General features: G+C 42.7%; 1 protein-coding gene across 1 annotated transcript in view; it reads left to right on the top strand.

The window, feature by feature from the left end:
• The window catches only part of adamtsl2 (ADAMTS-like 2), a 48,128-nt gene extending 32,933 nt beyond the window's left edge, over positions 1-15,195 (top strand). The window contains exons 11-19 of the mRNA XM_050050205.1: positions 386-749; positions 2,419-2,522; positions 4,310-4,436; positions 4,575-4,788; positions 7,113-7,268; positions 10,520-10,690; positions 11,239-11,415; positions 11,549-11,693; positions 13,156-15,195. Of these exons, the coding sequence (XP_049906162.1) occupies positions 386-749; positions 2,419-2,522; positions 4,310-4,436; positions 4,575-4,788; positions 7,113-7,268; positions 10,520-10,690; positions 11,239-11,415; positions 11,549-11,693; positions 13,156-13,283 (1,586 nt within the window). The 3' untranslated portion in view covers positions 13,284-15,195. The remainder of the gene's footprint in view (positions 1-385; positions 750-2,418; positions 2,523-4,309; positions 4,437-4,574; positions 4,789-7,112; positions 7,269-10,519; positions 10,691-11,238; positions 11,416-11,548; positions 11,694-13,155) is intronic.
• Positions 15,196-21,878: the final 6,683 nt, after the last annotated feature.

Genomic DNA, 21,878 nt, shown 5'->3' with positions numbered 1-21,878 from the left:
CAACAATCCAAAATGACCATAATGTGTGTCAGCAAAGACTGAACATTATAAGATTCACAAAGATGGAATGTTGGATGGGTTGCATCAGACTGTTCAGGTACAGGTGTGTTCAGACATCCACAGCAACAAAGAAACAGGAAGGTGTTACCAATGGGGAGCTGAGAAAGGTTTAGTAAAATTCCCTTTGATGACACTTGGAGAGTAACAATTGGACTCATGTTCATTTGACAGAAATACTAACCAGAAACCAGCGTCTGATCCGAGCTGAATATATAAATTACTTTTTTAAGTGCAACATGACCAAAAGCTTCATCACAGATTGTTCTTGATAAGATTTAAATTTGCTCATAAAGCATGTCTGAGTTTTTCTACTTTGATCCATCAGAAGGAAACAGCAGTCATACAGGCAGCACTGCCAAACCTGCCCCTGCTGGAGGGCCCCTGGACATGGGGCCAGACTCCCCAAACCTCATCTGGAGGGTCCTGCTGGACGGCCGCATTAACCCCGACGAGCTGCTCATCAACATCTCAACCAATCAGCTGCTGACAGAGGGAGACAGTTTGTTCTCGTCAGAGTTGGGACCAGTGGACATGGACCTGAGCAGCCTGGAGCCAGACGGGTCGTTTGGTGTCAACGAGACGCTGGAGTTTACTCTGGGTCGCAAACGCAACGACAGCGGGGACGGTTCCTACCAGAACAAAACAGTGCAGGGTGGAGGGAGGAGCTCGAGCCGCTCCAACAGAACCAGGTAATCCAACAGAACAAAGGTAATCAGACAGAACAAAAGTAATCAGACAGAACGAAGGTAATCCAACAGAACGAAGGTAATCAGACAGAACGAAGGTAATCCAACAGAACGAAGGTAATCGACAGAACGAAGGTAATCAGACAGAATGAAGGTAATCAGACAGAACACAAGTAATCAGACAGAATGAAGGTAATCCAACAGAACGAAGGTAATCCAACAGAACGAAGGTAATTTTAATTTAATTTTAATTTAATTTTATATACTTTATTAATCCCCGAGGGGAAATTCAATTTTACACTCTGTTGTCAATTACACACAGGTCCGAACACACACATGCACAAACTGGACCTATACATGCACTAAAGTGCATCCAACAAATCCAACAGAACAAGGGTAATCAGACAGAACAAAGGTAATCAGACAGAACGAAGGTAATCAGAGAGAACGAAGGTAATCCAACAGAACGAAGGTAATCAGACAGAATGAAGGTAATCAGACAGAACAAAGGTAATCAGACAGAATGAAGGTAATCCAACAGAACGAAGGTAATCCAACAGAACAAAGGTAATCAGACAGAACGAAGGTAATCCAACAGAGCACAGGTAATCAGACAGAATGAAGGTAATCCAACAGAGCACAGGTAATCCATCAGAACAAAGGTAATCCAACAGAACAAAGGTAATCCAACACAAACCAGGTATTTTAACAGAACAAATGTAATCTAACAGTCAGGTAGTCCAACAGAAACTAGGTTCTAACTCTATCCTATTCTAACAGATTCCAGCAGAACACAGTAATCTGACAGAAACCTGGTAAAATGAGCATCAAGACCACCGTATCTCAAATGAGTTTTGAGGTTATGTACAGGCCCAGGCCCAGGTAAATATAGAGATTGCAGGGCAGACAGGCAGGAAGACAAACAGGCAGTAGGACAGACAGGTATAAAAACAGGCAGTAAGACAGGCAGGTAGGCCTGGCAGGTTTTCCATTCATCATATTTATAATTCATGTTGACTTCGGTGCTCTGCGTCCAAACACGGCTTCACCAGTCCTGCAGCCAGCAGCTATAAAACAGTGGATGACACGCCCTCTCCTCTGAGAGACAGAGAGGAGAGGAAACGAGCAGAGCAGAGGAGCACTGAGGGGAGGAGGGGGGAGTTACAGCCACACTTAGAAACAAATAATTCAAGGTATTTGCAAGAAAAGTGAAAAATATGATGCAAAGGGGGAAAGTGTGCTGTCAGACTGCAGTCACCTCTGGGGAGAAAATAATGTGCAGGAATCAGTCTGGCTCACATGGAGGGATGCCGGCGAGGAATAACTCAAAGTGATTTTCAAATAAACGTCTGGCGGAGGCAGAGGGAGCGACCGGTGTTATGACAGAAGAATGTGCACCTGACTTTTATGTGATGTGATGAAAAAACAAAGTGCGTCTGCTGGGATGCAGGCTGTGAATCAGCTGTCACACTGTGGTCAGTCTCAGAGTGTCTCAGCCTCTGCACGTATGTGTATCCTTAAATGTCCCTAAAAGAATGTTCCACTGAAAATATGTCTTTTTAAAATCTGTCTGTGGTCTTCACTGCAGGTGTGACTTATCTTAACAGTAAATAAAGTATCAAAGCTTTGACAGACACTCCACAAACTCCTGGGCTGAACATTTGTGTGACAGGGGGAATCAAAGGATCTACCAGAAGAACCTGAAGCTGAGCGCTGCTGACATGTACCGCTGGAAACTTTCCTCTCAGGAGCCCTGCAGCATGACCTGCTCTATAGGTACGTAGAAATGCACACACACACACACACACACACACACACACACACATACATTTGGACTTGCCAAACAGTGTGAATAATTACTATTGACTGAACTCCTTTTAATTATAACAATAAACTTTATTTAAATTTGCACATTTTCAAACAAAATTTTTAAATCAATTGCCGGAAAAAATGTTTGCATCGTATGTTTCTGTAAACCACGGTTACATTACATTTGTATGTGGCGCATACGCTGATAATTTACATTTCAACAACACTGTGGTTAACATGTGATTAGGTTATAGTTAGAAAAAGATCATGTTTTGACTTAAAATACCTGGTTTTGGGGGCATATTACCCACAACAACTGCTTTTCATGGCAGTTTCCCCGCTGGCAAAACAGCAACGTGTCCCTTAAACACACCCACGTTTGGTGGCTAAAAAGCTACGAGAAATGCAGCGATGTCTTGGTTAAAAACAACTTATTTTCATGGCACTACCCCCACCGCAAAAATAGCAAAGAGTAGCTTGGAAACATCCACATTTAGGGGTTCTAAAGCTGCAGGAAACCTAGTCATCCGCCCCTCAAAAATATTTGATGCCTCAAAAGCTGCATTAAATGCAACAATTTCTCTGTAACAAACCGCAATTTTTCATGTCCCAATACCTGCTAGATTAACAGTGACAGGTCCCTAAAACACACCCATGTTTGGTGGCTAAAATGCCACAGAAAACATTGCAACAGATTCCTTTAATTCACCCACTTTTGGTGGCGAAAAAAACGCATGTGTCAGTGGAAAAAAACTTATTTTTCAATAGCACTTCCCCTGCTGGAAAAACAGTGTCGGGTCGCTAACAAAGCCCACTTTTGGTGGCTAAAAACCTGCAGGAAATGCAGCAGTGTCTTGGTAGAAACCATCCTTTTTCATCGCACTATCTTCACTGGAAACACAGGGATGGGACACTAAAAAACACCAAAATTTGGGGACTGAAAAACTGCAGGAAACCCAGTCATCGGTCCCTAAAAAATAGCGACAAGTACCTAAGGAATTCCCATGTTTGCTGCCTAAAAAGCTGCATTAAAAGCAACAATGTCTGTAAAGACCCACTGCTTTTTGTCCCTCAACACAAAAAGCACAGCAACAGATACCTTAAAGCTACAAGAAACGCAGTGATGTCTGAGGAGTAAACTACCTCTTTTTATGGCACTACCGCTGCAGGAAAAACAGCAACAGAATGCTAAAAAACACCCACGTTTGAGGGCTAAAAGCTGCATTAAACGCAGCGACATCTAAGTAAAAAAACACCATTTCTTGTGGCACTATTCCTGCTGGAAAAAAACACCCACATTGGGTGCCACAAAGGCCACAGGAAAATCAGCAATGGCTCACTAAAAAACAGTTTTGTTGGTCTCAAAAAGCGGTCTGCAGTGGTGATACCGTACATGATACGTATGAAACATGCAAATGTATTTCATGTAACACCAACATTTTCTTCGATGAGCAGGCTGTAGTTTGCTTTCAGTGCTTCACCATAAAGCAGCATTGCTAAATAAAGTGAGAAAATGCATATATATTAAAACAGTCCAACGTCTCTAAAAGTAATCACGATACTTTCTGTTGCTGCCATTTGGATATTTTGTTTGCACCTTCTTGCTTGTGTGCTTGTCGTGACCTATTTGTGATTAGCTCCCGAACGTCTTCCTGTCTTTGATGCAAAGCACATTGAGTTTTGTTTTCTAGTGTTTAAAAAGTGTTTTATTAATAAGTTTGCCTTCAGCTTATTGTTTCTTGCTTACAATCCAGGAGTATCAAAGTCCTTCGTCACATGTATTCGTTATGACGGCGTCGAGGTGCACGATATGTACTGTGATGCTCTGACCAGACCGGAGCCGGTCCACGACTTCTGTATTGGGAGAGAATGTCAGCCCAGGTGCAGTAAAACATTTTAAAGAGCCAGAAATGATTCAAACTTTTCAACAGAACATTGAGCACCATATTTCCTGCTGTTATATAATCTGAGTGTACCTGAACAGAACCTGATCTGAAGTCGACTAATGTGGTGTTTCAGATGGGAGGCGAGCAGCTGGAGCGAGTGCTCCAGGACCTGTGGGGAGGGTTTTCAGTTTCGTCAAGTTCGCTGTTGGAAGATGCTCTCGCCGGGCCTGGACAGCTCAGTGTACAGCGACCTCTGTACCATGGCCGACCTGGAGAGACCCGTGGAGAGACGGCCCTGCAAGAGCCCCGCCTGCGGCCCTCAGTGGGAGGTGGCTGAGTGGACTGAGGTATGAAACATCTGTACTGATTCTCCCTGCTGAGGAAACACTTCAAACACATGGAGCAAGTTAACAAAGAAAGGAGGTGTGTGTTTAGTGTCTTTACAGCACATGTGGCATTTTCTGCTTTGTAACTCTGTTTCTCTTTTTGTAGCTCATGACAGTTATTGTACTTCTTTGTCACCCGCTGTTGACCTTTGGATTTATTTCTCTGATTTAACTAGTTTGTTTGGACGCTTGCTCTTTTTGACTGTTGATCAAACCTCTGTCAGTCACAGAGAGATGTTCTTGCAGTGCAGACATCTCTCTTGCTCTTGTCAGGTTCAGGTTTTAACAGCTGTCTGCTGCTGTCTTGTGGTCTGATTGTGGTCACTGATGGATTCTCCAGAGACACTTAGCAGACACACACAAAAAAAAGATGTGATTTGAGCCAAAGGGTTTGAAAACTACAGAAAAGTGAAGAGTGAACAGCTCGCTGATCATTTCTTCTCTCTAGAGCAACACAGTGTTTAAACAGCCAGACGTCCAGATGCAGTCAGCTGCTCTCAGAACATTTTAAAGGTCCAGTGTGGAGGAATAAGGGGATATATCAGCAGAAAAATAATGCAATATAATAAGTATGTTTTCATTAATGTGTTATCACTTGAAAATAAGAATGACTGTGTTTTCAGTACCTTAGAATGAGCTGTTGCACCACCATATTTCAACAGTAGTCTACAACAGACAAAACCAAACACTGGCTTTAGTTAGGGCCATTCACCTTTCTCGTTTTTCCTGTTTCAGTTTCGCATTGGCCACCATTTGTAGCAGCCTCTCCGTGACGGTGAAACTGCTCAGTGTTTTTACCAGTTTAAATCACCTGGTCTGTTTGTTTTGGAGAGGAAGAGACCTCTGCAGACAATTTGGCACCCAGTGAAAACCTCCTGAACGTCCATATTTTCTGCAAAGGTCTCTTCCTCTCCAAAATACATGGACCCGGGAATTTAAACTGGTAAAACACTGAATAAAAGGTTTTACATTACAAATCAGTGTTTCTCCTTTGCTTTTAGGCTTGTCGCTAGCCGTGCACCTGCTAATCAGTGCTCACTTTTTATCTCTGATAATTTAAGATCCAGACGTTCAGGAGGTTTTTAATGTGAGATCAATTATCGGCAGAGGTCTCGTCCTCTCCAAAACAAACTGACCCAGTGATTAAAACTAGTAAAAACACTAATTAAAGCAGTTTAATGTTGGCAGTGTTTTTCCACTCCCAGTGGTCCTATCTAGAGCCAGTGTTTGGTTTGTCCGTTATGGGCTACTGTAGAAACATGGTGTTGCAACATAGCAATCTGCGTGAACGACAACCTGCGTCCTTTGTAGATATAAACGGCTCATTCTAAGGTAACAAAAACACAATGCTTCTTATTTTCAGGTGATGATACACTAAAGAAAACACACTTCTTTTATTGATAAATTCCATTTGTGCAAATATCTTCCCCTAAATCCTTCACACTGGACCTTAAAGTAGTAAACAACTACTTTTTTTAGACTCGGCAACAATAAATGTTGATAAATAAATGTATTAAAAGTTCATTAACACCCAGTCAGATTCTCAAGATCTGTTTATCTCGTCTTTTCCAACAGAGTTCAGACTGTGTTAAAACAGAATTTTATGCAAATTTGAAAAAGGCTCCAAATAAGTCCAGCTGTCTTAGGGGACGTGTCCACCAAAGTGTTATTTTCTGAGGCTGGTGTATTATTTTATTGCTTTGCAATGGGAGCGCAGCATATTTCTGCTGCACTACAGATGCCGGTAGCGAGACCAGACACTGTTGAGAAGTTGAAAGTTGAAAAATGTTCAACTCTAGACAAAAACGTTGCGCTTGTCACTGTCACTACGTCTGTTCAGTCACAGTGGAGGAAGCAAACTGTCACATCTCAACAATGGAGGTGAAATCTGTTAACAACTGTATCTGTATTATGTTTGCTCTCATGATCCCACACACTGACGAGTCCATCCTCTCCCCCTGCATGCGTTACCCTTCCCTTCATCCAAAGTAAGTCCTCAACCTTGTGCCAACATGTTTACTTCCACAGATATCTCATATCATAGCAACCAGACGCAACCAAAGTGTCTCAGCTGGAAAGAACGCAGCACCTTGCTCTCTAGTGCTCCCAGTTTCCTGAGGAGCGCTTGGTGTTTGGTTGGACACTGGACCTTAATCAAAGCAGCAGCAGTATTTGTGTGAAGATAATGCTCCACCTTAAGACATCTCACACTGCTACTTTAATGCAACATGACTCTGGTGTTTATCTCCTAACAGTTTGTCTCTGTGCGCCTCTCCTTCATCCAGTGTCCTGCGAAATGTGGCCGCAAAGCCCAGGTGACCCGCGATGTCCGCTGCTCTGACGAGACCCGACCATGTGACCCGATGACCAAACCACCAAATGTCAAAAACTGCACCGGTCCACCTTGTGAACGCCACTGGACTGTGTCTGAGTGGGGGCCTGTGAGTGTCTTTACTCTCCATGTACACAACATACACAGACAGTAACATAAACAGTGTGATGTGTGTTTATCGCCTGGAGCCACTCCAAAACCTTCTTTCCCTCCTGAGAAGTTACAGACGGTGAAATGAAGTCCGTCGCATGATTCTAAGGATTATTTTATAATCAGTGTCTGAGTTGTTCACTTTGAATTTCTTTTCTAATATTTTAAAAAGGATTTTCCTCTTCTTAATGTTCTGAGTTCGACAGGGCCGCTCCAAATAAACCACCTCACCTGTCCCAGCTGCTCCGACTTCAGTGCCACAGTGTGAATTTATGGTTTTTATTGTGTGTAGTTCCTGATGTTCCATTCAGAGTCAGAGTCTGGAAACTTGCAGGTCTAATTTACAACTGTGGAGTCCAACCAGGCACAAACATGGACGGATGTGAAGTTTTCTTTGCACAGCATGAAATATTATTCCCCATGAAACAGCTAATGTAAGGTCAGGAATATTTATTGTTATTTAGGAAACTACCAACCGTGAGCACATGTGCCTTTACATTTTGAACATATTGTGCTTTACCATTTTATTATGTCCATCTGTGCCAGTACGACAGCCCTGTAGTAAATCTGTATGTTCAGAGAGAGGCATTTCTATTATTGTGTCCTCCTCATAGTGTAAAAAGAGGTGGACAAAGAATCTGTATGAGTGTATTGTTACTCCTCTGAGTTGAGTTTACATCAACTTGTTTTTACATTAAACAGTTGGTGAAAGAAATAGAAGGGAAAACTCACCTCACCTTTAGTTGTTTCTGTCCATGCAGACAGCTTTGGTTTTATTTGTCCAGGTTTTTTGATTTTTGCCTCCTACTCAATTCAGTGAAGGTGAAATGAACTTAGTTTAGTTGGTTGTTTAAAAGCGTAGTTATTCTTAAAAAGAGAGTTACTGTGGGTGTTTCAAGCTTTTGGTTTCACTTCAAAACCGCCATCATGAGCAGGTAGGTGTGTAAATGAAGCTTAATAAATACTGTACAGTAACAGGTGTGTCAGCTGATTGCTATGTTGCATCAAGTAGGCTGATAGGATGATAGGTCTAAACGTTTGTAAGATCAATACTAACAACAAATGCCTCTATAAAAAGTACTTCTTCTCCAAAATAGCCATAGTGTGGAACCTGCCATGAAGTATCCCTTACTTAAAGATCCATATGTACACAGTTGCACTCAGGAACATTACCATTAGCCTTAGAGACTGGAAGGTTTAACACCACCTACGAGGACGACAGAATTTGTTTGTTGGGTAATTTTGGTGAATGTGAGAATGAGGTTCATTTCTCGTTTTACTGTCCTGTATATGAAGACAGGAATGTGAGGAATGAGTTATGTTTCAGACGGGGAACCTTTTTTTGTGGCTGAATTTCTCTGCTGGGCCGGGGATAGACGCATGGAATCGTTAGACCTGGGCATTCCCGTCAGCGGTGCGCAGCCCAGCATAGCGCACTACGTAGCAAATATGCTCCTATTCTAGTAAATAGCTTCATTTCCACAGCGAGCGGTGCACAGCGTCTCTGGAGCGTCCCAGAAGCTGCACGCCGCTCCGCTTCGTTGGAGATACGCGCCAGGTGTATTTTTCAGCGACTACACTTCCATTTCACATCAAGCCACGTAGCTCAGATCGCGCCAAACTGGAAACGGAACGCACACAGCATCCGGTAAATGTAATGTTGATGTGAACAGCAAGGCGTTCTCAAGTTGAGCTTGTTTTCTCTCGTTCTCCTTCTGAATGAACTTTTGTCTTGGTCTGGCTCACACTTTATCAGTTGCTTTTTATGATGTGATCTTGCAGTTCCCACGTGAGCTTGCTGCTCCTACACTGCGCAACGCTCCAGAACCCATCCAGTAGACGAGGGTACACATTGTCAGTCGCTCCAGATCCACGTCGCTGCGATGCGCGCCACTGACGGAGTATGTGGAAATTGGGGGTCACTGTCACACCAGCTTACATGGCATACGCCCATATATGGGCAGTCAGAATGATAACTTGTTACAGTTTTCAAATGCAACGTCAGTAGGCTACTCTGTATTACAATTGTATTTATTGTGTATACTGGTGGCCAGCACCGGGTCACCACGTTTTAGTAAGTATGGATATTGAACGATTTTTTGGAAAAAACAAAAAAGCAGCAGGAGGAGAGAAAATAGGGCAGTCATATGTTCATCACATGTTTAACAGGGACTTATTCAAAATTTTCCCGGGATAGAAGGCAGAGTCTTTTGGTTCAGGAATGAGTAGTAAAATAACACGCGCCCTGGATCGTTTACTGCAACGTCATTGTGATGGTACCTTGTAAATCCATAAGGGCTGGGCACATGTAAGTGTGCATGGCACAAAATTAAAAAAATCAATCAATCAATCTCCTCCCTCACCTAAAGAAATTCAGCCACACTGTGTTGTACCACTTTGTGTAATTCAAAGAACGTGAGGTTTTGTTGGATACTGTAAAAGAACTCTTCAACCAAAAACTGAGCATTTGTCTGTTACGTTCCGCATGTCACCCTGAAAACATAAAGGCAAACAGTCTTAATGAATTAAAGTCACTGGGACTATTTTTAACAGCAACAAAACTGTGTCAAAACATCTGTTTACAAACTCTCACACATCTCACAGCATGATCCAAGTCTCATTTATCTGCTTGTGTGCCCAAACACAATCACTGTCAGTTCATTCTTACAGTATAAAACACTTTACAAGTAGCGCACACGTGTGCCGGGACACACAACTCCATCATGCATGAGTTTGTAAACAGGTGTTTTGCTGTTGTTAAACTCGGTCCCTGTTCAGTTTAGGTCATGAATATGTTTGGCTTTTTGGATTCTCTGTTCACCGTAGAGGCATGCAAGAAAGACAAAGATGACACGTGGTGAGTAAGGGACATACAAATGGTCATTTTGTGGATAAGATATTCCTTTAACTACAGTAAATAATTAACTCTCTTAACATGTGTTGGCACAGAGGAATGATCAGACTTCCTGTGTTTTATCTGATGTGACATGATGTGTTCTTTCTTTCCTCTGACGTGGTGTGATCTGACTTGATGTCTTTTCATTTCATGTGATGCTTCCTTTTATTTAATATGTTGTGAAGCGTCCTGATCTGACTTCATGTGACAAACAGTGTGTGACTCTGAGCTTCATGACGAACACTTGGCTGAAGAAGGCACTGATGAGAGCATGTGATTCATCCAGTTTGACCTTTGACCCTTCGCTGTTGCAGTGCTCAGGGTCGTGCGGCCAGGGGAAGACGGTGCGTCATGTGTACTGTAAGGCTCCGGAGGGGCGCGTGGTTCCTGAGAACCAGTGCTCTGCGGAGGAAAAGCCGCTGGCCATCCACCCCTGTGGGGAGAGAGACTGTGCTCCATACTGGCTGAGCCAAGACTGGGAGAGGGTGAGGCCTCCACACAGAGTCCAACATTTAACTGTTTATTAGTACATCTGAAACTGCTGACTGACAAAAGATACTCTGATTGATCTGACTATTGATTATTGTTTAAGTCAAATACCAAGCACAAACATTCTCCAGGTTTAACTTCTGAAGATTTGCTGCTTTCCTTGTTTTATATTATCGTTTTTTGTCAGTCACGTGTGTGGATTTGTGTGACATCCCCAAGGTGCCATTTTGAAGGTATAGCTACATGAGCAGTGTAGTAAACAAAACAAGTAAATAAGTTATCAAACCAATGAAGTCGACAGATTTAAGAAGCAGAAGCAAACTGAGAGAATACTGCACAGTGAGGATGTCAGGAACAGTTATTTGACTTGTTATCTATTAAAAACTTTGATCCATGTGACCTGACAGTGTTGCTGCGTTGCTGCCTCCAACCCTGTACTTGGACATTATGAACTATCTGTTTCTCTAGAATATATTAAATAAAGAAACTGTAAAATGCAGAAAGTCCCTTCAGGTGTGTGAATAATTTCTGTTTTTGTCTGCAGTGTAACACAACCTGTGGTCGAGGTGTGAAGCGCAGGCTCGTCCTCTGCGTCGGCATCAGTGGAGGAAAGTTCCAGGTCTTTGATGAGGAGGCGTGTGGAGGCAGCGAGAAGCCCGAAGAGGAAAACACCTGCTTTGAGAGACCGTGCTTCAAATGGTACACCACGCCCTGGTCTGAGGTGAGCTCAGCACAGTTCACACACTTCACCGTCACCCCACTGATGTGGAGATTAGGTGTCTCAGCACCAGTGAGACCACAAAGACATCCTTGAGTTAATTAGTGGTTTATAATGACTGTGTTTCTGTCCTCAGTGCACAAAGACGTGTGGCGTGGGTGTGAGGATGAGGGATGTCAAGTGTTACCAGGGCAGGGAGCTGGTCCGAGGCTGCGACCCCCTCACCAAACCTGTGGCCAAACAGACCTGCACCCTGCAGCCCTGCCCCACGGAGCCGCCAGGTAACAGCTCAGAGAATCTGCTGCTCTGCCTTTAGAAGCTAAAACCCAGGTCAGACCAAAGATTCACAATGAGAGGAGTTGAAACAGGCGACTACTTGCAATGTGCTGTTCTGCAACGTTCTAAAAACATGAGACGGTGTATCATTTCTAGTCAACAACTCTCTGTGCTTCTGATCTGTAACGTTGACAGGAAGTGACCACCATGAGACGGCGTATCGTCTCTAGTCAACGACTCTCTGTGCTTCTGATCTGTAACGTTGACAGGAAGTGACCAGTGAGATACTGGCTACAGTGATGAAACAAAACCAGCATCAGATGGACTGTATTCATAATCAATACGCCACAATAATATAAATAACCAGCGCCAATTCATTAGTCAATGAGAATGTGTGTGTGTGTGGGTGGGGCATAAGCACATACAGCGAGCAGCAGCAGCAGCAGCAGCAGCAGCAACCCACCGTCTGACACCGGCACACAGCAAGCAAACACTCCATCTGTGTTCATTGTGACTTGACCAGCGGACTTCACTACAAGCGGCACCCCGCTGCAACTTTTCTCTGCAACGTTCTAAAATGGTTTTGTCTTGTCATAAATCCTTGATCTGAACTGGGCTTTACACATGCACACACACACATACACATCCATCACTTCAGAAGACATAAAATGGGCTTATTTCTTAGAGGGATACCCTAACCGGTACTTACCTAACACAAACCCAAGTCTTCACCCTGAGATTGGAGACTTGCGTTTTGTCCCCACAATGTGACTGTGTAAACAGATTTATGTCCCTACAACATGGGTAGTACCAATGACTGTGTTTAAAGGTGGAACAGCATGACAGCTCCCTAAAGACCCTGACACACCAAGCCGATAGTTGGCTGTAGGTAAGCCCCTGTCGCCCTAGTCGGATTGGCAGCTCAGCGCACAAGCAGAGAAACAGAAGTGAGGAAAGTAAACAAAGAGCTCAAGTCAAGAAAAGTGAGACCAAAACAAACCTTTTAGCAGAAACGTTTCATGATGGTTTGTGTTATTGTTCACTCGCGCACAGTAAATAATGCTCTGTTCATTCACTGTGGGATTGTGTTGTTAATGTGCTAATTGGCTAACTAGTGTCATGACGTTTTTTTGGTTTCCGTTGTTGAATGAGGAGAGAGTGGAGAGTGACACAGATTGGCTTTAGTCTATGTGATGTGTGTTTTAGCCAAGACATGGCAACGTGAAGTGACACAGCAGGGGACTTTCGGTGCCACTAGAAAGTCACCTGACGTCGCCAGGCCAACATTGGGCCAACGCTCACCAATGGCCAATCATTGACCAGCGGCTGGCCGTCGACTTGGTGTCAGGGCCTTAAGAGACTGGAAGTCTCTACCATTCATTGCTTGTAATGCTTCACAATTTGTTTTAGAGCATCTTTACTTTAACTGTTCTGAAACTGAACTCTCACGTGTTAACTGTGCCCCAGATGAGAGCTGCCAGGATCGTCCCTCCACCAACTGCCTGCTGGCGCTGAAGGTCAACCTGTGCAGCCACTGGTACTACAGCAAGGCCTGCTGCCACTCCTGCCGCGCCCTCCGACCTCCAACCTCCTAGTCCAGGAAACCGCCGCCTCTCTCCACCCTGACTCCAACTCCAGCATGAGGAAAGAAATGGGTACGTTTAAGTCCACGTGGTCCAACAGTTACTGTGAACAGTGAGAGGAAAGTCCAGAGCGACCTACAATAACTTTGATTCACATGTGTTCATTTATCAAGTTGGATAATTTAAAGGAAATCTTGAACATTTTGCCAGTCCTGTTGATGCTGCATCAACTGCGATGTTCACACGTAAAACAAAATCCCTCTTTGAATTTGAAAATACACCCTCCCACCAGACAACCACGGGCAAATGCATGTGCTTCATACAGTTCAACCTTGTGTTTCCCCTACATGGATTTATTTAATCTTATTTCATTGTAGAGTTGCACAGATTCACTCAGCACCTCCTTGCCCAAACCACAAATGAGACAAGAATTAGCTGCTAGCCACCTGGTAGTCCCTCCGCCTCCCTCCCCGCCACTGTGGACTGCTTCCCTGGGAGGAAAGCAGACGGCAGCTCCAGAGACCGACCTTCAGTCAGCCACTGTAGCAGCTTGAATTCAGCAGTTACAACAGCTGGTGGTCGACAGCAGCACCGGCTCTAAGCTGTGTAACGGCAGAACAGACAGTTTGCTGATCCACAGGAGAGTTGGGGCTGTCGGGTTTCGCTGCTGCCCGCTCTCCTCCCAGCGAGGTGGTCCGTAGTGGCGGGGAGTGAGGCAGAGAACACACTGAGCTAATGTTAGCTACATAAATGTGAACTTGAAGCCACAGTCATGAGCCTTTAGCTACAGTTAGTAGAAGGCTAGAATATTAGCAACATTTTGTCTCCATCTCTGAAACACTTCGCTGATATGGACACACTCTTTTAGACTCTTTGATTTGATTAGTCCGTCTTCCTTTTTGGGGTTGCTTTGCAATGTTGCCAGTGTTGGAATAGCAACTTTCTCTGGATTCTCCACCATTGAATCAGACTTTCACTGAAGAGACATGCATCTGCATTTGTAGAACAGCAAATAGGAATGCCGTCTCTCTAAAAATGACCTGTGATCGACCATAGACGCTCGTCATTGGCTAGATTTTCTAAAACCTGACAACAGAGCCAAGAGGAGGTGCAGAAGTTCAGTTTTCTCTTGAATTACAATATGCTCAAAGTTTATTTGGGGATTTTTGCCCAGACAGCAAAATAAAACTACCTAACCCAGCTTTACAAAAAGGACTTTTTTGTTTTCTTGTCCCAAAAAATATTTTCATGATCATTTCCAATATTATCTCAAGACCTCGTGCAACCGTAAAGCCAGTTCTTATCAGCTGTTGTTGATTAATTATCAGTTCTGGTAGAAAATCTTCCTCTAACAACACGTGGAGTCGGAGTAAAAGTGGAGTCAACACTCAGACGGTGTGACAGGCCTCCACCATCAGTTAGCAGCTCGCTCTTGTTGTGTTCATCGCTGCAATGAAAAGATCTATTAAATTATTTCTCAACTGAATATACTGCATGACTAGAATATTTAATACAGATACTGTTTATGGAATATTATTTAATTGTGTTTCAGTTTGGTGTCCGGCATGTAAAAAGTTTGTAATTCCATTCCACCCCCTGCCCGCTTGGCGCAGTGCCGGTACGCCTGCAGGATATGGAAGCATATTTATTAGTCATAGCACATTTTCATTTATCGTGACGCTCCTGATGCCAGCCGGCGGTTATTCATCGGGTTAACTGATGCCAGTTCTGGTCTGTGTGTGACAGAGGAGAGTTAATACAAACACAGAGGATTCCTGACACTTGAAGTATGGCTGAAATGTATTCATGTATGTCTCATTTTTAACTATTGCGTACTGTGTTTTTATATAACTGATACCTCTTTGTACAAAACGTAAGTATGGACATTGTGTACTGTTGATAATAGGCTGAAAACCTAATGGTACTGACTTGTATTTCAATTAAATAACAGTTCAGATGAACAGATTTGCCTCCTCGTCTTTTATGTAAATTTTCTATATTTGTTCAGCAACATGTTTCTCTCTAACAACAAACTAGAATTACTGCCTCATGGTTGTATGCCACTGTGGACCAGTCAAGTTGCAGTTACAGTTTACATCCATGTCTATGAAAACATGGATGGTTCACACACATCTTCCCCCCCGACATCACAGGAAGGTCTATACAATCAGTAAAGCTTCAAGGTGGGCAACCAAGATTAGAGTCACCAATTCAGTATCTGACCAAATGTCTCCCCTTCTGTTCCTGATTTATGACGTTGAGTAATGGCCAGAAAAGTGTTTTACGCAGAACATTATGATGTCACAGTGAAGCTGACCTTTGCCCTTTTGGATATAAACTGTCATCACTTCATTATTTTATCCTATTTGTGTGATGTGTCATAATTAACAAATTAATTCTTAAGTTATGGCCAAAAACATGTTTTGTGAGGTCACTGTGACCTTGACCTTTGTCCTTCAACCACCAAATTATTATCACTTCATTTTTGAGTCCAAACACACATTTGTGCCAAATTTGAAGAAATTCACTCTAGGTCATTTTGAGATATCACTCACATTCATGACAAGAATGAGAGGTCACATAGACTTGACCTTTGATCTGTGACCACCAAAATCTAGTCAGTTCATCATTGAGTCCAAGTGGACATTTGTGCCAAATTTGAAGAAATTCCGTCAAGGTGCACTTGACATATTGCATTCACGAGAATGAGATGGATGCACGGTCAGGTGATCTTGATCTTTGATCCTTGACTTCCAAAATCTAATCAGTGTATTCTTGAGCCCAAGTGGACATTTGTGCCAAACTTGAAAAAATTCCCACAAAGTGTCATAGAGATATTGCGTTCACGAGAATGAGACAGATGAGGTCACATAGACTTGACCTTTGACCTGTGACCACCAAGATCTAGTCAATTAATCGTTGAGCCCAAGTAAATGTTTGTACCAAATTTGAAGAAATTCCCTCCAGGTGTTCTTGAGATATTGTGTTCGCGAGAATGAGATGGATGCAAGGTCACAGTGACCTTGACCTCTGACCCTTGACCATCAAAATCTTATCAGTTTATTCTTGTGTCCAGGTGGACATTTGTGCTGAATTTGAAAGAAAAAAAAATCCCACAAAGGCGTTCTAGAGATATTGCGTTCACGAGAATGAGACAGTCAAGGTCACAATGACCTTGGCTTTAAAGCTATGACCATCAAAAACAAATGAGTTCATTTTTGAGTCCAAGTGGACGTTTGTGCCAAATTTGAAACTCCCTTAAGGCGTTCTTGAGATACTGCATTCACAAGGATGGTATGGACGGATGCCTCGTCCCACAGCTATCGTCTGCATGGAGACATTAAAAAATAAATAAAGCAGAACAAAAAAGAGTGAAAAGTCAGGAAGAGCAGAGCTGCTTAAAACTAGAAAATGCCTCTTCCACAGAACATCCAGACAGAATTCAGACCCCTCCACTTTATTCACACTCCCTCATCAATCTACATTTAACACTCCGTAATGACAAAGTGAAAACAGGATTTGGGATTTGTTTTATTAGAAAGAAAAAAATAAAACATCCCATGGACAGAAGTATTCAGACTTTTTACCATGATACTGGAAATTAAGCTCAGATGTTTCTGCACCTTGATTGGAGTCCACCTGTGATCCATTCAGTTAATTGGGCCTGATTTGGAGAGGCACACACCTGTCTGTCAGGTGTCACATGACAGATGACGAGCCATGAGGTGGAAGGAGCTGCCTGCAGAGCTCAGAGACAGGACTGTGTCGAGGCACAGAGCTGGGGAAGGCTACAAAACATTTCTGCAGCACTGAAGGTTCAGCTCAGTGGCCTCTATAGTTTTTAAAAGGAAGAAGTTTGAAACAGTCAGATTAGAGCTGAGAGGAGGGCCCTCATGGTTAGAGACACAGAACGTGATGGTGGCTCTGGCTGAGCTCCAGAGATCCTGTGTGGAGAATACACCAGAAGGACAACCGTCACCACAGCCCTCACAGAGGTGATGGGCGTTACAGCAGAGTGACCGGACGTCTCCTCAGTGAGAGACACATGAAAGCTCCTAAAGGACTAAAGACTCTATGAGCTGATGAAACAAAGATTTGAAGTGTGTTGTGTCACATTTAATCACCTGCACAACAGCGTCCCAACAGTGAAGCATGGTGATCGCAGGAAAAAGACTGGATGCTTCAAATAAGTCCTGAGTTAAAAGTCTGAATTTTGTCAATATCATATTTAATTTTTCATTTCAATAAAACTTGGGGAAAAAACTGTGAATCCTGTTTTTGTCACCACTGAGTGTAGATTGATGAGGGGAAAATGAATTTAAACCGTTTCAGCACTTTAAAGGCACAGTAGCTGCTGAGGGAGAGGATTTTAAATTTTTATCTTCCCTGGATGCTCTTTAGAGATTTAATCTTTGAAGAGTCCTCGCAAAAATGGAAGCCACAGACATGGAAAACCCGGAAAAGTCATGGAAGTGGCGTGGCGCATCTCAGCTATGAATGCAGAGAAACATACTGTGATGACTGTCATCTCTGTGTGTTCCTCCACTGATCAACTCTCTCTGCTCTGCTGCTCTCTATCGATGTTCTCCTACAAGGCATGACACAGATACCAAACAGGTTTGCATCATTTTATTAACACAGTAAATGAAGTCACTTTCTCACACACACACACACACACACACAGCAGCTGCAGTAGATGCAGGTTTGACAGCAGCTGACGCCCCCTGCTGGTCAGCATCCAACCGCTCATCTACTCTCATAGAAACACATCAACTACTGAAGCAAAGAGGAAACAAACGCAGCAGTTTCAGTCTTCTCTTGAATGAAAATGATGTCAGGAAACAATAATAATGTAATAACAATAATGAAAGTGATTCTGCACTCATTCTTTCTCAGAAACTTAAAGATAAAGTGGAGAACCTGCAGCTCAAAGCACCTTGAATGGATTCATGTCTCAGTCTTTATTAATCAAAAGGAAGGAGTTCTCTGCAGCAGAGAGATGACCAGGATGTCCGTCGTCTGTGTCTGCACACAAACTTTAACCCCGAATCTTTCTAAAAGGAGGTCAGAGGTCAGGAGAAGCATGAATTTGGTATTTTAACATCGCACTTCAAACTTTCCGAGCATGTAAACAGCCAGAAAATCCATGAAATGGTTCTACACATCACCATTCCTGATGTAATCTTTGTGGTTACATATTGAAGACACTGCTTGGTCGCCAATTTGGTGCCATGGATGATTATACATTAAATAGATAAATAAAAAATGAGTCAGTGCTCATTATAAACTTTTACATTTTTTCTAATTCAATGTATTAGAATATATTTAACAGTCGTTAACAGTCACTCAGCTGCAAAATCATTTTTAAACTCCACCATTTCTTTCCCAACAGTGTAAAACAAAGTCATCCGGTCTGCGCGGAGAACCTGGAAATGTTCAGAGTGAACGTCTCAAAGAGGATCATACATTAATGTGTGCTGTGTCTCAAATTACAAACTAATCACCACAGTGTACTGGTTTAGATTTCTCCAAAGACTAAAAGGAGGTCTAGTCTCCCTCCACAATATAGATCAAGAGGTTACTGTTTGGCTTGAGAAATTTGCATTCGCTAAATAAAACAATACTGGTTTAGCAGACGGTATTACAAAAAACATAATTTACCAGTCAGTACTAACAGGAAACTACAGCTGCTGCGCAGCGATGGGTCGGGTCCGGGCATTTTTAGGCAATTCTGAGCAACAAGCAGAAGAATTGGAAGACATTTAGGAATTTAGCAACACAATCTGCCTTTTGCATCAGCTGAGGCTTGAACTCACAACCTCTGAGACTAAGAATCAATTTCTATCTCACTGAGCTAATTAGTCAGTGACAATTCATGTGTAGCTTCACAAATTGACTAAGCCAGACGTGCAGGTTTAGCAGCCGTCCATGCATGGAAAAGCAGATTTCAAACCACTGTAAAAAATTCAGTTATCGAAACAAAAATCTGAAAATACACATATTGCATCTAGACAGCATGGAGATGTTGGTAATTTATTTTAACAATGATTGATTTGCTTCATAAGTGAAAAACTGATGTTTAACTAGTTGAGCTATGTGCAAAGTGAGAAGCCTCAGATGGTTTCACACTGAAGTATTGACACTGGATCTTTGTGCAAAGTTTGGTTTATTTTCAAGCATGAGAAGGCAGATTTTCTAGCAGAAAAAAGACTTGAAGATGCTGCACAGTGATCAGTCACGCTCAGGCAATTTTAAGCAATAAGCTGGAGCACAAGAAGATGATTACATTACAATGTGGATTCTGCACCAGTTGAGGCTCGAATCCGCAACCTCTGGAACCTAAGACGGTCATCTACCGCTCTGAGCTAATTGGCAAGTAGCAACTCAACAGTGGCTTCACAAATTGAGTAAGCCATTCACTGTTGTGTAGGAAAGCAGCCATCCGTGCATGGAAAGGCAGATTTGAAACCACTGTAAAAAATTCAGTTATTAAGACAAAAATCTGAAAATACACATATTGCATCTAGACAGCATGGAGATGTTGGTAATTTGTTTGTAACAATGATTGATTTGCTCCATAAGTGAAAAACTGATGTTTAAAATTGCCATTTTTACATTGACTCCAATTGTTCACATTAGAGCAAAATTCAAAATGCTGTCAAAAATTCAGTTTTTGAGATAAAATTCTGAAATGTGCCACACATCATCTACCATGACTCTAGAATTTTGTCTTTTTTTTCTAATTTTTTCATGAACTTCATAATTTTTAATAGGTTTAAATGTACAAAAGTTTCTTCAGTATTGGGGCTACAGTTTGATGAAAGTTGTGAAGTTGGCAGAGATTGTATTTGTTTGTAACCAAGTGATTGTATTTGGATTTTAGTAGTTTATATTATTAGAAATATCAAAGGGATTTTCAATTTTGAAGTTTTCTTACTTCTGGAACAAACCCTGTGAGTTCTTTCACTTCAGCTCTCTACTGAATGAACAACCTCCTCGCTGCGTAGAGTGCAGAGCATGCACGCTAACTGCTGCAGCAAACCGACCAGTCCCCAGAAGAAAATGCTGGCATTGTATGTTTCTGCAAAGCACCAATACATCTGCATGTGTTGTATCATATCAGTGTTTTTAAAGTGACGCTGTAGATGAGCTGACTTTGTCCTCGGGAAGTGGAGGGGATGTTGGATAGTGGCTCACCGAGGTGAGACGCCTGCCAAGCTGCAGATCACTGTTCAAGAGCAACAAGCAACAGAACCGGTTGTGTTTTAGCGAGTCAGCGCTGTGTTTCCAGCCAACCTGGTCTCAATCTGCAGAGTGCAGAAAACTGGCACTAGGGCAGTGACTTCCAGCATCAGACACCGATCAAAAAAGCTGTCCTTTCACATCGGCTGATACGCAGCTGGTTGCTTTTTTTGTTTAACAGCGTCCGGCAGTGTCAGGGGGAAATGTGACATGACAACAAGTTAAGATGGTGAAAAGTCCAAGTAGGGTGGATGGATCCAACAACCATTGACTTTCACCTGGCAGACCAGTGTTTGCTTCCCGTTTGAATGTCCAGCCAAACCCTTTTCTTTTTTCCTAAACTCAACCACGTGCATGTGTTGGCTAAACGTGTGTTGTTGAAGGAAAAAAACGCCAGTTTGTGGTGTTGTACTGACGTAGTGCTTTTATTTTGAAAGAGACTGTATGCAAACTGTACATTTCCTGTGAAAACAGAAGTGTATTTTGAAAACAGACAATGCATGTAACAGGCTGAAGTTGACACGGCGTCCCAGAACGTCAACAACCAACACACCCAGGGTACCTTGGACGTCATATGTGGACGTGGAAAGTCCATGACCAAACGTGGACATGTGACGAGGTCGGAGTGAGGATGGGCTGTTCCAGCAGCTTTTTAGCCACCAAACTTAGGTGTTAGGGACACGTCAGTAACCCCACTGATCAGCGTGTCCATCACTGGGACCAGTCTCTGTTTTTCCAGCAAAGATAGTGCCCCTAATGTTGGGTACAGTCAGCCAAAACATGTTTTTCTTTTTTTATATATATATAATGTTCAAATATGATGTATCTCTGGTTTGCAGAAACACACACTGACAACATATCGGCACAAGAAACTGTATAGAACTTCTGGATTTGCACAATAAACTTGAGTAGGTTACTATATTGTTGATTCTGAGATCCTGGCAGAAAAAGCAGCCGCTGCACCATCATGGATGGTCCCATCTATCGTTACAATGACGAGTATGTTTTTCTTGTTTTGCCAGCACTGCTCTTACCGTTCATGTGAGTATTGCATCTTGCAGATGCATCTCATTAATTTCTGAGGATGTGCGCCTAACCAATGCTCCAAATGGACGCAGGATACACAAGGTAACCATCATGCTCACACAAACGTGTTAAAAGCAAGTACATTTGGGGCCTAACACGTCCATTCATCCTAGGAATGTGTTTTAGGACTGCAGGTTCTGCACTCCATTTATCTGATAGGTTCATGATCCGTGTGAGACAATCACAATGTGTTAACACACTTCATCAAAAACACACAAGGACAAAATCACAGATAACAAAAAATAGACACATTTTCTGAGCGGGCCTACGAGAAAAAAT

Source organism: Epinephelus moara, chromosome 8, assembly GCF_006386435.1.
Source record: "Epinephelus moara isolate mb chromosome 8, YSFRI_EMoa_1.0, whole genome shotgun sequence".
In the NCBI taxonomy this organism is placed as follows: Eukaryota; Metazoa; Chordata; class Actinopteri; order Perciformes; family Serranidae; genus Epinephelus; species Epinephelus moara.
This window is presented reverse-complemented; position numbering and strand designations above follow the sequence as displayed.